Below are 14,459 nucleotides of genomic sequence, written 5' to 3'. Positions count from 1 at the left end.
TACTGATCAGGAGAACACAGCCCGGTCCTTAAACGCCTCACAACCTATCTGGATTTTTTTTTTTTTTTCTTCCGTGGACGGTGGTGCACAGAGAACATCTTGTTGTTGTGTTTTTTTGTTTTTTTTTCTCAGCTTGCTGACTGTTTTCTTTTGGAGGAGGCGGGGGGAGGACCTTCAAATGTGGAGGAATTGCGCTGTTTTGTCTGAGAGGATCCAATAAGCACTGTTGCTCACACACCCAGAGAGGAGATCCAGGGCTGAGCTGCTCACCTGGCCGTTTCTACACACACAAATAAGTATGTTCAGTGCATGCGTGCGTGCGTGCGTGTGTGCGTGTGCATGTGCATGTGCATGTGCAATGCAACACACTGTGTAGGACTGATGGTGAAGCCACAGTAACTAAAGATGTCCACAGCAGGTTCATCTTTTGACTCATCTACCTTGGAGAAGTCACCTGTTCTCACTGCTCTGCCTAAGATGTGTCTCGTGTTTTCACCCTCATCAGTTTGTTGGTAACAGGTGCTTTTTTGGGGGGGGGGGGGGGGGGGTCAAGAGCCTTGCTCAACAATGCAGAGCACAGGATCAGCTCACAACTGTGGAGCTGTAGAGATACATTTAATAACCATATTTCATCCCCGCAGGAGACTTTTACTGTGACCGTGTGCATGGGCTCACGCGTCCTGGCTTTTGGGCCGCACATTACAGAACATGGAGGCCTTCATCTGACTGAGAGACCATTTAAGTCTGTCAGTGTTTTATGGAGCTTATGTGCAGGCTGGTAATGGAAATTCACTAATGGCAGGATGATCAATAGATGCCATGGTTAATTTTCTTCACTCGTCCTCCTCACATAAGGATATTTCATTACTCATACAGTAGGTCATGGAGAGGGGAGAGCTGGAGACTGCAAGCTATTACATGGCAGCAGTAGATGATAACAGTGATTATGTGTACACACATATACATTTCATTAAGGAGACTCCTGATGCTCCGTTCTCTATTTTAGTCTCTGTTTTAGATTTGATTTCCTCCTAAACGGTCTTTCTCAACTCCATGCCTCCGATGTGTGTGGTATCTGTTTCATATTTGTCAGCATTTACTACAGAGTCTTATTTCTGACATGAATGGTGTATATTCACAACTTTGCAGGAGATGGCAGGGTGGATGAGATGTAAATACAGTATGTCACAACAGAAGCCTCAGTAATTCTCTCCTCACCCAAACAGACATTGTTTTTGTGAGTATATCTGTTCGTCACCATGTGTCACCATACGTGTAGTCTCTCCAAGTCTTTCCTTAAAGGTGCATATTGGTGATGAGGCTATGATGCCAATATCAGACATAAAATCAATTTGTTTCATATGTCATATTCAGTTGCATTCAACATACCCACCTTATACAGCCAAAGTGTTGTTATAGCTAAGTTAGCTTAGCTGTTGACAAACTCATAGCACAGGAATATGAAGTTACTGGGTTAATGTGACACGGCTGGTCGAGGTTACTTAAAATATCATATTGTGTCTGTAAAATGGCTGAACAAACATACTGCCTACATATGTTTGTCATTTTTTAATCAGTCAAAATTTAAATGAATACTAATATATCATCCCACAAGTGGGAACATCCGCACACTGAGTTATGAGGATCTTTAGTTTATTTCAGAGCAACGCATTTCACTTGTGGCTTCTTCAGGCTCCTAATATATCATTATAGGATATTTAAAAACATAATTGACTTGAAGCATATCTTTGCATTATATTTTATGTTAAGTATCTGGAAATGACCTATGACCTAGAGTCTGCTTGTTGGAAAGGAACCTCATCAATGCACTTACTTGTCCAGGAAATTGATTCATTAAACTACAGTTTCCACATTAGTGGGAAAAACAATATTAATTTTTCAACTCCAGAGCTTAAATGTATAGTCATTCATAAAGGATGACATTCATATTTTCATTCAGATATTTTTTTCTAATATCATCTTTATATATTATAATGGTTTTAACCACTATCAACAACAATTATCTTCATTATTAAACAACAGTTTATAAAATCATTATGTTGCTTTGGTGAAATATTGTTCACAGCACTGACCACCAGTAAATCTTTGACTGATAATTTCATAGCTGATGTATTCATGGATTGAATATTCTACAGTTGGCAAATTGATTAACTTTTGAAAAGTAATTTGAATAATGCCTTGGTTCCTCTTAATTAATTCAATCTAGCACAGAAGTGCTTTGTGTTAAATAATCATTGACTTTTACCTGATAATGAAATAACAGTAACATGATTTGAACGTCTTGATGTCTTCAGTGACACTGATATCAGGGAAACAATGTGTCGTCTCAATTTCAGATCATTGGAAAACTAATGTATCAGCAGCCACTACATGGTTTAACATTCACTTCAGACAGCCCGTCTTTTCTAGCAGGAAATTCATGTGAATCAGCAGTATGAGGGTGCTGCAGGACTGAAACCAGATCCCAACTCCTCACACTCAGAATCTCATTCCCCTCAAGCAGCCGGTCCATAAAATAAACTGTAATCAGATCATGTGCAGCACCTAGTTTTAAGATGATGTCTGCAGTCGTCCTAAAATCACTCCCACAATGCACCTATGTGTCCACACATCTGCTGCAGTCAGCCAAGTGAGAAAAAACATTAAAATGACTGAAAAGTAATCAGTCAAATGTTTATTGTGTTTAATGCTACTGTTGGACTGTTGGTTTCACTTCATCAGGTTTATTGCAAGGTCCATGACTCTGATATCATCTCTCAATAAATATCTGGGGCTCTTGGAAGTCTGTTTTGCTGATTTTGTTTTTAATCTTTTTTGTAATTCATTAATTCAGAGTCCCATCAGCCTATTCTGTTGCTTCAGCTCAGTTTGAGTTATGTCTTGTTTTTGTTGTGCAGCCTTTCAGAATGGCCGAGAGGAGCCAGGAGCCGGGCTCGGTCAGCATCCCCATGGAGGAAACCAAACTCCACGGAGGAGCCCCGCAGGAGGCGCCGCTGCTCACCCACCTGAAGAAGGTGGAGAACCACATCACCGAAGCTCAGCGTTTCTCCCACCTCCCACGCCGCTCTGCTGTGGACCTGGAGTTCAATGAGCTCTCCTACACCATCCGAGAGGGTCACTGGTGGAGGAGGAGAGGTACTGCACGCTCCGTTCACATTATAGTAACCATGATGGATGAGCAAGCAAGCACCACCCCATGACAATCAATATCTGGAGTGCAGAAATTTCAAGGGAGGCATTTTGCAAAGCCTGCGTGACATTTAAGAAAAATATTTTCTCGTCAGTGTTCTGCTGTCTCTCTTATACTCTATTGTTCTGACACATGTAGCCCAGCCCAGCCCCGACACACACACACACACACACACACACACACACACACACACACACACACACTTGCAGAGCTCCACCATGTTGTAGCAGCCAGCCTTCCTGTAAGCTCTGCTTCGCTCAGCAGAGTTTAGACATAGTAAATAATTTACACTTGCAGGTTGGCACACTGCTGCCTCTCTTTTCTCTGTGTCGTCTGGCGTGGGGCGGTCAGGCCCAGAGATTGATCTGCTCGTGAGAAATGGACAGCCTTTAAACTCACCACCGTTATTGATGAGGAGTCTCCACCCTTTGGTCTCCTCTGCTTGTCCACTAAACCACCTTCAGTAAACCGCCCAGCCGCTCTTGTTATGCTCTGTGTGTTTAGCAGGGTGGGGATGAGGGACCACAGAGGAATCCTTTACATTCTCCACATGTTATATTATTACAGGGTAGGCCCCCTATGTGATGCATTGCAGGTTGTGTTATTTTCAGCCTTGTGTAATATTGATGTGCATTATGAAAGCCATGGCAGAGGACTGTTTGTTGTTCCACAGTGAAACCTGGATGTATGTGAGTGAGATTATTGATGAGGAGGATTGTAGCTGGAAATCCTGTGCATTGATGCAAATGTTCTTCTTTAGTCATCCCACCACAATCCACCCATGGTCTCTGCTCTTGTTTGTATTCATTGTCTCTTTGGGGTGCCTGCCTGAGCTCATCAGGCTGATGATGTGTGAACAGGAGGTGTCTCAGTTTTTACTAATTAAGTAGTGCCTTTTGTGAGGAGGCATCTCGCTATATTTTGAGAAGAGAAAACCAGCACCCTCCGTTCTGAATCTCGCTATATTTTCTCATATCCAATCACACTGAACCTCCACTCATATGCATCCAGCTCCTTATAACCCTTTTCTGCCTCTCCAATTCCTCCCACCACTCACGCAACATAACATGGCACACCTAACATCATAATCAGTGTGTTTCTGATAGTTGACATGTACTGTTTATTCTTAGGGGCTTGTTTTTGCATGTTTTTGTCTCTTTTAACAAGCTCGGCTCAGAGCTTCTTCTCTGCAGTCCCTGTCTCCCTGATCAAAGCTGCAAAACAGGTGTAATGACACAGACTGTTCTGCTGTCGTGATTATTTCTCCTCAGGAAAAAAAAAAATATTATTTTATGTTGTCTCTTGTTGAATTACATAGCATGTAATCCGGCATGAAAGGAGAAAAGGGATGATGTAGCATAAACCATGAGTGTCTGTCTGTGAGGTCATCTATAATTTTATGTGTTTTAGTCTTTGAGTCACTGGCTTACCACTTATGAGTCATTTCTCAAAATGTCTGCAACGAACAGGAAGAGATTATAAGAGGGGGTCATGTCTGATTTCAGCCGATTCCATAAATTAACAGGGATATACTGTAAATACAACTAATGAAGAATTGTTTCTTCTATAGTGAATGGGCTCAGGGAGGTCAGGAGATGTATAGTCTCCCAGTCTGTCTGCATTTGTTCCTTGCCGGCTCTTCCTGACGAGGGCAGCCATTTATTGCTGTTAGGATGAGGCTGCTTTCATGTTGAGGGTATTCTCCTCCCGAGGGAGATAACTGGTGAAAAACTATAGCCAAGCAATGAAAGGGGAAGAGCAGGAGGGGAGAGAGTGCAGGAAAATGTTTACATGCCTCTGGGTAATTCCAGCTCCGCATTTTGGTACTTACCGCAAATGCTTCTCTGCATCTGCATCGATGATTTGAGTTTGTTAGGAGGAAAGTAAGAGTTGTAATTTTAGAGGCAAAATCTCTCTAGCATGCTCTGTGTTTCCTGTCTTTCTTTTTTTTAATGCATCACCATGCACATAATAACTCAAATTCACGGTTGTGATGCAAAGTAATCCATGTTGCTTCACCACCCATATTTTCTCATTTTGCTGTCAGAATAGTTATGAAAATTTATGATTTGGTTCCATTAGATTTGACAAGAGTCTAGACATGCAGCTCACAGAGACGTGTTACCGTCTGGTATTTGCTTTTTTTTATTGATCCTGCTGTGCTGTAGACTGCATGTTCAGACAAGGGTGAAAAATAAGTCAAAGTATCTGTGATATGAGATCTAGCAGTGGTTCATGCAGAGTCTGAGTATGTTATCTACTGTGCTCTCATGTGAGGGGGGAATTATGTAAATTATGTGTCAAGGACAGATCTTATGGCTCTCCTTTGGTTCTTTCTTTCCTTCATTATCATTTCTGTGCACACGATATCACAGCTTGGACAATAATCATTTCACAATGGCCCAAAGTGCATGATAAACTGGTTTCTTTCCTTACAATGTACCATAATTGGTCACTTTACAGGAATTATAGGTTTCATTATTAAGGCTAGGGGCTCGATGCTACATTAGCTGTTACTTGTTACTCGCATAACACACCTGAGTCTCCTCCTGCTGGACTGTTGATGGTGAAGTTGCATTGTGGGTACTGCAGGTGGAAGATTATGACAGAAAAATGCATGGATTAAAAATTCAGAAAGCATTTAAAGTTTAACACACATTTGTAATGTGCACAGTATGGCAGTTTATATAACAGGTTGATATTCTGTTAAAAAAAAAAGAAGAAGCACATTTCCTTCCATCAGTCTGCTTGTGTGTGTTAAATTACACTTGATCAAACAAGGTAAATGCAGGAAATGTGATTGTAAAATAGGTACTCATCTCCTCATTGCACCCATGTTGCCAATCTCATTAAAGAGCATCTGCACTAAAGACCACTCATTTGGGATTAGAGTGAAATTAGAAAGATTAGATAAGATTGTTCTAAAGAAGCAAACATTGATTAAGTGTGAAGGAAACGAAACTAATCTTCTTCAGATCATACTGGTTTATGTAAATATTATATTCCTGGTGTGAAGACTGAGTTGTAATTTTCCTGGGATGCAGTTTGAGACAGGTGATGATGACCCCACTGCAACCAAGGCTCATAATATTTTGTCTAATAATTAGTGTGAGATTACCTGTGAAATCAGGCTGGAAACCCCTGAGAGTACTGTCACATGCTGTTAAATCTCAAAGTGGCGGTGGTGTCAGGAGTGGACAGTGAGGTGAGTTACACACTCTGTGGCTCCCATGAGACTGGGTAATCAGGATGCGCCTGCAGACTCCAAAAGATGAGACCATTACTCTGCGTGACCTACAGCGTTGGGTTAGATCATCAGTATGCACCACATGCCAGAGCAGGGCTGCTTCACTGACAGGAGACCGCTCTGCTGTCTGAGTGGAGCCGTCTGATGTAATAACCCTGTGAGGGAGGAGGGGGCACTGCCATTAGGCTACTTTACTCCTGGAGTTGGGGTTGAAAGGAGCTTGAAGCTCCACCGAGACCCTGATTGCTCACATTGAGACAGGAAGAAGTGTCCCAGCAGACTTGACATATAGGTGAGGTGAGGGAGACAACACAGCAGGATACTTAACAGTCAGTTTTAAATCTGTCATTTCTAAAACAGTTTTTTTGTTTGTTTGTATTTTACACTATTTCCACTGAGCTTCAAGAGCCACAAAGAAAAAAATCTTCATTAGCAGGCCACACCACTGACCATTTTTTAAAACCGCAGCAGAGAAGTAATGTGTTTTTTCTCTTGGTGCCACTGAGGGCATCTTAAATCTGAGATGTTGTTTCTTTTCTTTTGAGTATTCCTCACAACACACACACACACAACACCCAGCTCACCTGAATGCTGAGAAATCTCCTCTTGTTCATTGATCTGTTCTTTGCACAACATACATATATTGTTATATCACTGATCACCTGCTCCACAAGCAGCAGCACTTTAGTTACATGCACTTTTTCTTTCCCTTGTTATTTAGTTTTTGTTCTGATATTCTTATATCTTTCCCAACCTCTGCTTTTTCCCCAATGCAGTTATTTTCTCTTTGACCGCTTTTAAAGATTACTGCTACTGAATATTACATGGCTGTTCAATCAATCAATCATGTCTGTTTTCCCAGCATTTACTATATCTAATATATAACATAGAAATATAGATGTAAACTTAGAGAATTATCTTCGAATGATTGATGAGAACAATTTCAGACCCATTACTGTAAAACAATCTCAGTAACTGAGCACTTTCCTCTGTCAGGTTACAAAGCCCTCCTCAAGTGTCTGTCAGGAAGATTCAACAGCAGAGAGCTGATTGGCATCATGGGGCCCTCAGGAGCCGGGAAATCCACTCTGATGAATATTCTGGCAGGGTACAGGTAAGATTGTGTGAGGGGTTTGTAAACTCTGCAAGGTTTGTGCAGATCCCAGGTCAGCTTTTCTTCCTTCTCTCACATAGCTTTACGAGATAATTTAATCCAGTGCTCAGAAAATGGCTGCGATATTATTTTGTTTTCGGTCTGTAAACAGGGAGACAGGCATGAAGGGCCAGATCCTGGTGAACGGCCGACCGAGGGACCTGAGGACTTTCAGGAAGATGTCCTGCTACATCATGCAGGATGACATGCTGCTGCCACACCTGACCACGAGGGAAGCCATGATGGTGAGTCCACTGAAAAAAAAAAAGCTCCTTACACTTGATTTCTGCCTACTATTCAATATAATGTGTGGATTTCTTTTCAGGTTTCTGCCAATCTGAAACTGAATGAGAGCATACAGGTCAAAAAAGAACTGGTAAGTATGAAGTGATTGGATTATGAATGTAATGTTAATTAATGAGAAGGACCACTTTATTTACAAGATGTTTACATCTCATGTAATGATGTGATGGATTAAGTCAAAACACAACATCAGCAACTCTGAATATTACAGCTAATTAAAGCAGCATTTTCATGAAAAGCAATGGGACCCACACACCAGTGGGTTTTATGATAGAATAACATATCACTCTCTTCCGTCGTTATTATCTGTGTGCATCACCATGTAATGTCATTTATCTGTTTGTGTCTGAGGTGGATGAGATCCTGACTGCTCTGGGTCTTCAGGAGTGTGCTCAAACCCGCACCAACGCTCTCTCCGGGGGTCAGTGTAAAAGACTGGCCATCGCCCTGGAGCTGGTCAACAATCCTCCTGTCATGTTCTTTGATGAGCCCACCAGGTAGATAACCACTCACCTGATTTAAATCTGTGCGATATCAGTTTAAATCCCGACTAAATAATGCATACAGTACGTACGTCTCCTTGTTTCCTGTTCCAGTGGTCTGGACAGCGCGTCCTGCTTCCAGGTCGTTTCCCTCATGAAGTCTTTGGCTCAGGGAGGACGGACAATCATCTGCACCATTCATCAGCCCAGTGCCAAGCTCTTTGAGATGTTTGATAAGGTAACTTGAGTGCACATAGTGCTGGATATGTCTAGCCATCCATTAGTTGCTGTTCAAATCAGGACACTACACGATTTATTTTATCCAGCTGACGAGCAGCACAACGGCTGATACCAAGCTTGTTGTTCATGTATTATTGAGGGAGCCAGTGTGCTCATTTCTCTGTACCTGTGCTCCCCTTCACCAGCTGTACATCCTCAGTCAGGGTCAGTGCATATACAAGGGCACAGTCCCTTACCTCATCCCTTATCTGAAGAACCTGGGCCTCCACTGCCCGACATATCACAATCCTGCTGATTTCAGTAAGTTGAAAATCTCCCTCTGCATCTGTGTGTGTGTGTGTGTGTGTGTTTCTCAGTGTGTTTGTCCTTACTATAGTCCTCTCTGTTCCCAGTCATTGAGGTGGCATCAGGGGAGTATGGGGACCTGAACCCAGTGCTGTTCGAGGCTGTCCAAGGTGGACTGTGCTCTGAAGAGGGCAAGAAAAACTCCAAAAGTGACTCTTCCTGTCCATCACAGTGTCACAGTGTAAGTAACACTAACCCCTCTCTATGATAGTGCCAAAGAATTACTCCTGATATTTATAGAGCTCAAAGCCAGACGACCACAGAATACAGAAAATACTGTTTTATCAGTTCTCATTATTGGTTTCTGAGGGGTTAAGTTGTTTTACTTAAACAATAACCGATCTACTTATTTAATTTAAAGACACAGGAAACATATTGTGATAGGAGTCCCTTCATGTTAGCAGTTATTTGTTGTGTAAGTTAATCTATTCCTATGAACATTTATTTTACATACCCAAAGATTTGTTGCAGGTTCATTACCAAACTTAATTACTGTAATCACCATGAGTTGTCCCCAGTGGTGGAAAACAATGCCAGTATTAAGTCTTATCATGTCTTTTCTATAAGCATTCTAACTAACCTCAGCTTTTGTCCCATTCCCATAGTGACTCATTGCAGTAGCAATATTCAGAACAATGTTTAACCTCTTGACCTTAAAGCAACAATAGTTTAATAGCTTTGATATTGATTTGAAGTATTGCATCTCCCCACTGATCTTTTGGAATATCAATGTAATACAAATGAGTCCACATTACATTTGGACTAATGAACAAAAGTTTATTTTCAAGAGTTAGAGACGTATTAAACCAATAACTGGGAGGTTTATCTCTGCCCAGTTCACTACCCAGTTTAAAAGAATGACAAGCTGGTTCATGAATAGGCAGGACTCTTTATGGATTGGTCCTGAATCTCTAGCATGTCATCCTGGGGGCTTAAATTCCTCCCCTTTATCAACAATATCAGATGAATTCTCTTAACAGTTATATTGTATTATTATAATTTACGTACATACTGGTTTGGACCGATGTTAGAAAATATTTTATCACTCCCTCTGTTACTTCTGTTCGGTCTCTCCTGGTGCTGAATCCTGATCTATAAGTATAAGGTCTCAGTGGGTCTATCAAATTTTACAGGCTTCTTGATCTCCCACTTTGACTCTGACCCACTTCTTTTTCACACATCCCTGAATCCGTTACGTTATAGAGACTTGCTTAAGGAGGAACAGTGTATGCTTTAGACTGTCGGGATTTGAAAATGCCATGCCCTTGGCCAAATCTCTCAGAGGAATAATTTCAGAGATTTAGGCTCCACTGCTCTACTGTGATTCCTCAGCTTATGACTTCCTCAGGCTGATGTGAGAGCGTGATCATGGGGACAGCATTACTTCTGCAGATTGGATAAAGGTTTATGACTCTGAGATATTGTTCAATTTATATGCACTATGCACAGACTTTTATCGCTTCAGGAATATGTTTGCTGGTGAATATGAATGTAAAATGCAGGAAGTTTTATTTTGGTTGTGTGATCAATATTCAGATGTTCTGTAAAAGAGGTTGTGGGTTGAAGTGTGAAGGGGTTACTGTTAAATAATTTACACTGGTAATGTTGGCTGCATTTATTTTGACCAAAAGCCTTGTAATTACTTATTTGCACCTCAAAAATGAAGTTATTGCAGCCAATAAAAAAAAAAAATCCATACCAAGTAACCTGTTTCATTGAAACAAAATAACCCCCTCCTGTCCACATTTTCCTAAATTTACCCCATGCTACTCGTCCCCTTTATCGATCTGTCTGCTCTGCCTTTTTCAGCTTCCTCTCACCTTATAAGTTACTTTTGATAAGAGCATCAGCTAAATGCTAACGCTGTAAATGTAAACCACCAAGAGCACTCTGTTACACCATTACCTCTACACTATGCAGGGAGCAGCTTTGGCCTTCAAAAAAACAAAAAAACATTGTATTGATTTTGTCTGTTGCCCTTTCTAACTTCTTTTAGACTTTTCTGTGCGGTGCATCAACTGGTAACCTCACTAAAAATAGAGATGATGATATTTTTCTGTCCTTACATTCAGTGTGTCCATGTTTATCTTCACTTGTTCCATGTTCAGCATTAACTTCTCTGTTTAAAAATCCACCATCAGATGCATAATTACTTTAACCGTGTTTGCACTACATAACAGACTCTTTGGTTTCACTGTTTTGTTGTTCACAGGACACAGGAACCCTTGAGAAACATAGCTTTGCCACCAGTACATTCACGCAGTTCTGCATCCTCTTCAAAAGAACCTTAACCACAATATGCAGGGACATGGTAAAATATTTATTACATCAATTATTCCTGCCAAGGTTAAACTGATTCTTGTCATGAATTGAAGGGTTTTAATATTGTGTTGATGGTCTGTGTGTTTTTCTAGGTGCTTACCCACCTCAGGGTGATGTCCCATCTGTGTATTGGGGTGCTGATTGGTTTGCTTTATCTTAAAATTGGAAATGATGCCAGCAAGGTCTTCAACAACACTGGTTTCCTCTTTTTCTCCATGTTGTTCCTTATGTTTGCTGCCCTCATGCCCACTGTCCTAACCTGTAAGTCTTCACCATCGACTCAATTCTGTTATTTTTCTGGAGTGGAAAATATTTATAACGATGCTGTCCTTTCACAGTTCCCCTGGAGATGTCTGTGTTTCTAAGGGAACATCTAAACTACTGGTACAGCCTGAAGGCCTATTATTTGGCCAAAACCATGGCTGACATACCGTTCCAGGTAATGTTTCAGTGATTTGATCCTCAATCGTTTGGACATGGATCGACTATAATCAAAATTAATGACACTGAAAATTTCCTCCGCAGGTGCTTTGTCCAATCATGTACTGTAGTATAGTGTACTGGATGACTGAACAGCCACCAGAGGCAGGCCGCTACCTCCTCTTCATGGCCTTGTGCACATCCACAGCCCTGGTGGCCCAGTCACTGGGTTTGCTCATAGGAGCTGCATCAACCTCTCTGCAGGTCAGTCAGTGCTCCTCTGCATCTTAAATAAATATCTGCTTACAAGATGTTTCCCTGAGCCATCAGTCTTTTTAATGAGTGCTGCTTATCTTCTTCACAGGTGGCAACCTTTGTGGGTCCAGTTACAGCTATACCTGTGCTCCTCTTCTCCGGCTTCTTTGTCAATTTTGACACCATTCCCAAATACCTACAGTGGAGCTCTTATGTCTCCTACGTCAGGTACTGTCAGCTACTTTATGCAGTTCATATTTCTAAAGGTTTCGCTACTGTTTTTGAGCTTTTGGCTCCACTGTCTGGGTTAATGAGTTTCTGTTGAAACTGTCCACCGTCAGGTACGGCTTTGAAGGGGTGATACTTTCAATCTATGGGATGAATCGGTCGGAGCTGGAGTGTCCAGGCGTGGTGTGTAAGTTCCAAAAGCCAGAAGAGGTCCTGCAGCTGCTGGATGTGGAGGATGCAAAGCTCTACGTGGACTTCATGGTGTTGGGAGTTTTCTTTCTGGTCCTCAGACTGGCGACTTACCTGGTCCTGCGCTACAAAGTGAAGTCAGAGCGTTAAGACGTCCAGAGGCAGTCACCGATGGATCTGGACGCTCGTACATATCCTGGCAGTGTGAGATATTAAAACATGTAGTCTCTCTTTCTCTGTCTGTACTTCACATACATGTACAAAGTTATACACCAGTCCGGCACACGCTGTCATTTGAAAACTGTGCTGCACCATTACCCAAACTGTACAGTATAGTAGTATGTTTAAAAAGGTTTGTTATTCAAGAAAAAGGAAAGTTTAGACTGTGAAGTATGGTGTCCCACCTCCCCCTCCTGCCCATTATTAGCTACCCTCCAGGTTATAGTATTTCTCAGATCACCATTACCCTTCCACATTATTGTGTATCTGCACCATACATAAACAAGAGTACTCAACAAAGTAGCAGAAAGCATGTTTCATTGAACTGAGAGATTTGGATTTCTACTTTTTCGGTCACACCAAAAACGTGCCACGTGTATGATGAACTTAAGTCTCCAGGTTTATGGAGAGAGCCATGGCACACGTCTTGTTGCAGGAGCGTCCAGTAACATGTAGCCTCTAAATCTGATGCCTAAAAAGATAAACCACGGTGCACCATCAGGATACTATTCATTGATATTTGATTGGACAGAAGCACCCATCAAGACACCTGAGGAACAAGATTTCAACATGAATACTCTCCTATTGCCATCAGGAAAAACAATAAACTCTCAGAGCCAGAAATGTTTTGGTGTGGCTTGTCTCTGACCTGTGAGATCATCTTACCAGGCGTCTCGACCAAGACACTGAACACGACGGCTTTTCTTTGTGGAATACAACCTTAAAAAACCAACTGCCAGTGGACGATTTTCCTCACTTTCCATCTACAATGTGGATCCTTTTCACAAGCTCTCTGCCCTATTGACAGTGGTAGAACGTTTAGAAACGAACATGGATCAAATGTTTGTAAAAAAAAAAAAAAAAAATGTCCTGCAGTGTGTCTTATACAAAGACTGATAATGGATACAAACCCTGCAACCAGACATATGATTCCTCAACTGCTTCTCCTTATGATACGTTTGTTTCCCCCATAACCGAGGAAGCATTCAACCAACTGGGAGCAAAATGTGAAAGCGAGAATCACCGCTGTGTCCGGCCTGATGCAGAGTGCTTCTTACTGTAATCATACTGGTTGCACAGAGGCAATGGCGTCTGAGTTCAAGCGCAATATGCTTATTCTACAGTTAAAGAAAAGAGATGTTGGTCAAATCTGTGTTGCTCCCTTGACACAGTTCTTTGAATTGCTTGTTTCCACTCGTCTGACTTTTTAGCTGCCTCCTCCCTGACCTACGAAAGGAAATATCCTCCTTTTCTCTTCTCTCTGCTTTGCTGATGTCTGACAGATGTGTGTTGTCCAAAACAATGCTAGATACTTGAAATGCTGGCTGGGCAGTTTCTGTGCCTCTGAACTAGAATGATTTGAGTTTTCTCTGCTTCATTGTTTGCACATACACCTCATGTCAGCGTACATGCTGGTTCTCACATGCACACACACACACACACACATGCACACATGAACACATGCATACACCAACACACACACACATATATATGTACATCTTCACAGAGATGTGCACACATAAAATACACTCAAGCAAACACACACATTTTGGCAATGTTTAGAAGAGCCTCTCCTTGTCACAGGGCAATGCAAATATTTTCCAATATTGCTATGAAATATTTCTTACTCAAACTATGCTACTTAGTAATCCTTATTATAATGCATAAAATAATGTGAGTATATAATCAATGATTGTACAGTGAATATGTCATGCTGTAAACAAATGTACATTTGCACTTTTCAATGTATGTTTATTCTTTTTTTAATTTATTTATATTTCTGTTTGTTTTTATATAGCTATGTGACGAGCGCTGCTTGAAAGTATAACAGGAAAACAGCAACTG

General features: G+C 41.4%; 1 protein-coding gene across 4 annotated transcripts; it reads left to right on the top strand.

The window, feature by feature from the left end:
- Nucleotides 1–2,927: 2,927 nt before the first annotated feature.
- On the top strand, nucleotides 2,928–12,545 carry abcg4a (ATP-binding cassette, sub-family G (WHITE), member 4a; the record flags this gene model as incomplete). 4 transcript variants are annotated; one of them, XM_083986667.1, is made up of 14 exons in its annotated part: nucleotides 2,928–3,156; nucleotides 7,455–7,572; nucleotides 7,724–7,856; nucleotides 7,937–7,987; nucleotides 8,266–8,411; nucleotides 8,511–8,634; nucleotides 8,822–8,936; nucleotides 9,029–9,162; nucleotides 11,194–11,292; nucleotides 11,396–11,564; nucleotides 11,642–11,742; nucleotides 11,829–11,987; nucleotides 12,088–12,206; nucleotides 12,320–12,545. In XM_083986667.1, the coding sequence occupies 14 exons, from the start codon at nucleotides 2,928–2,930 to the stop codon at nucleotides 12,543–12,545; spliced, it is 1,923 nt and encodes a 640-aa protein (XP_083842793.1). The 4 variants fall into 4 exon arrangements, with proteins under 4 accessions (XP_083842793.1, XP_083842794.1, XP_083842792.1 ...); XM_083986668.1 differs by having other exon boundaries at nucleotides 9,029–9,166; nucleotides 11,201–11,292; XM_083986666.1 differs by having other exon boundaries at nucleotides 7,431–7,572.
- Nucleotides 12,546–14,459: the final 1,914 nt, after the last annotated feature.

The sequence above is a fragment of the Trachurus trachurus genome (assembly GCF_905171665.1).
Source record: "Trachurus trachurus genome assembly, chromosome: 14".
NCBI lineage: Eukaryota > Metazoa > Chordata > Actinopteri > Carangiformes > Carangidae > Trachurus > Trachurus trachurus.
Note: the sequence above shows the minus strand (reverse complement) of the source record. Positions and strands in the feature narration are given on the sequence as shown.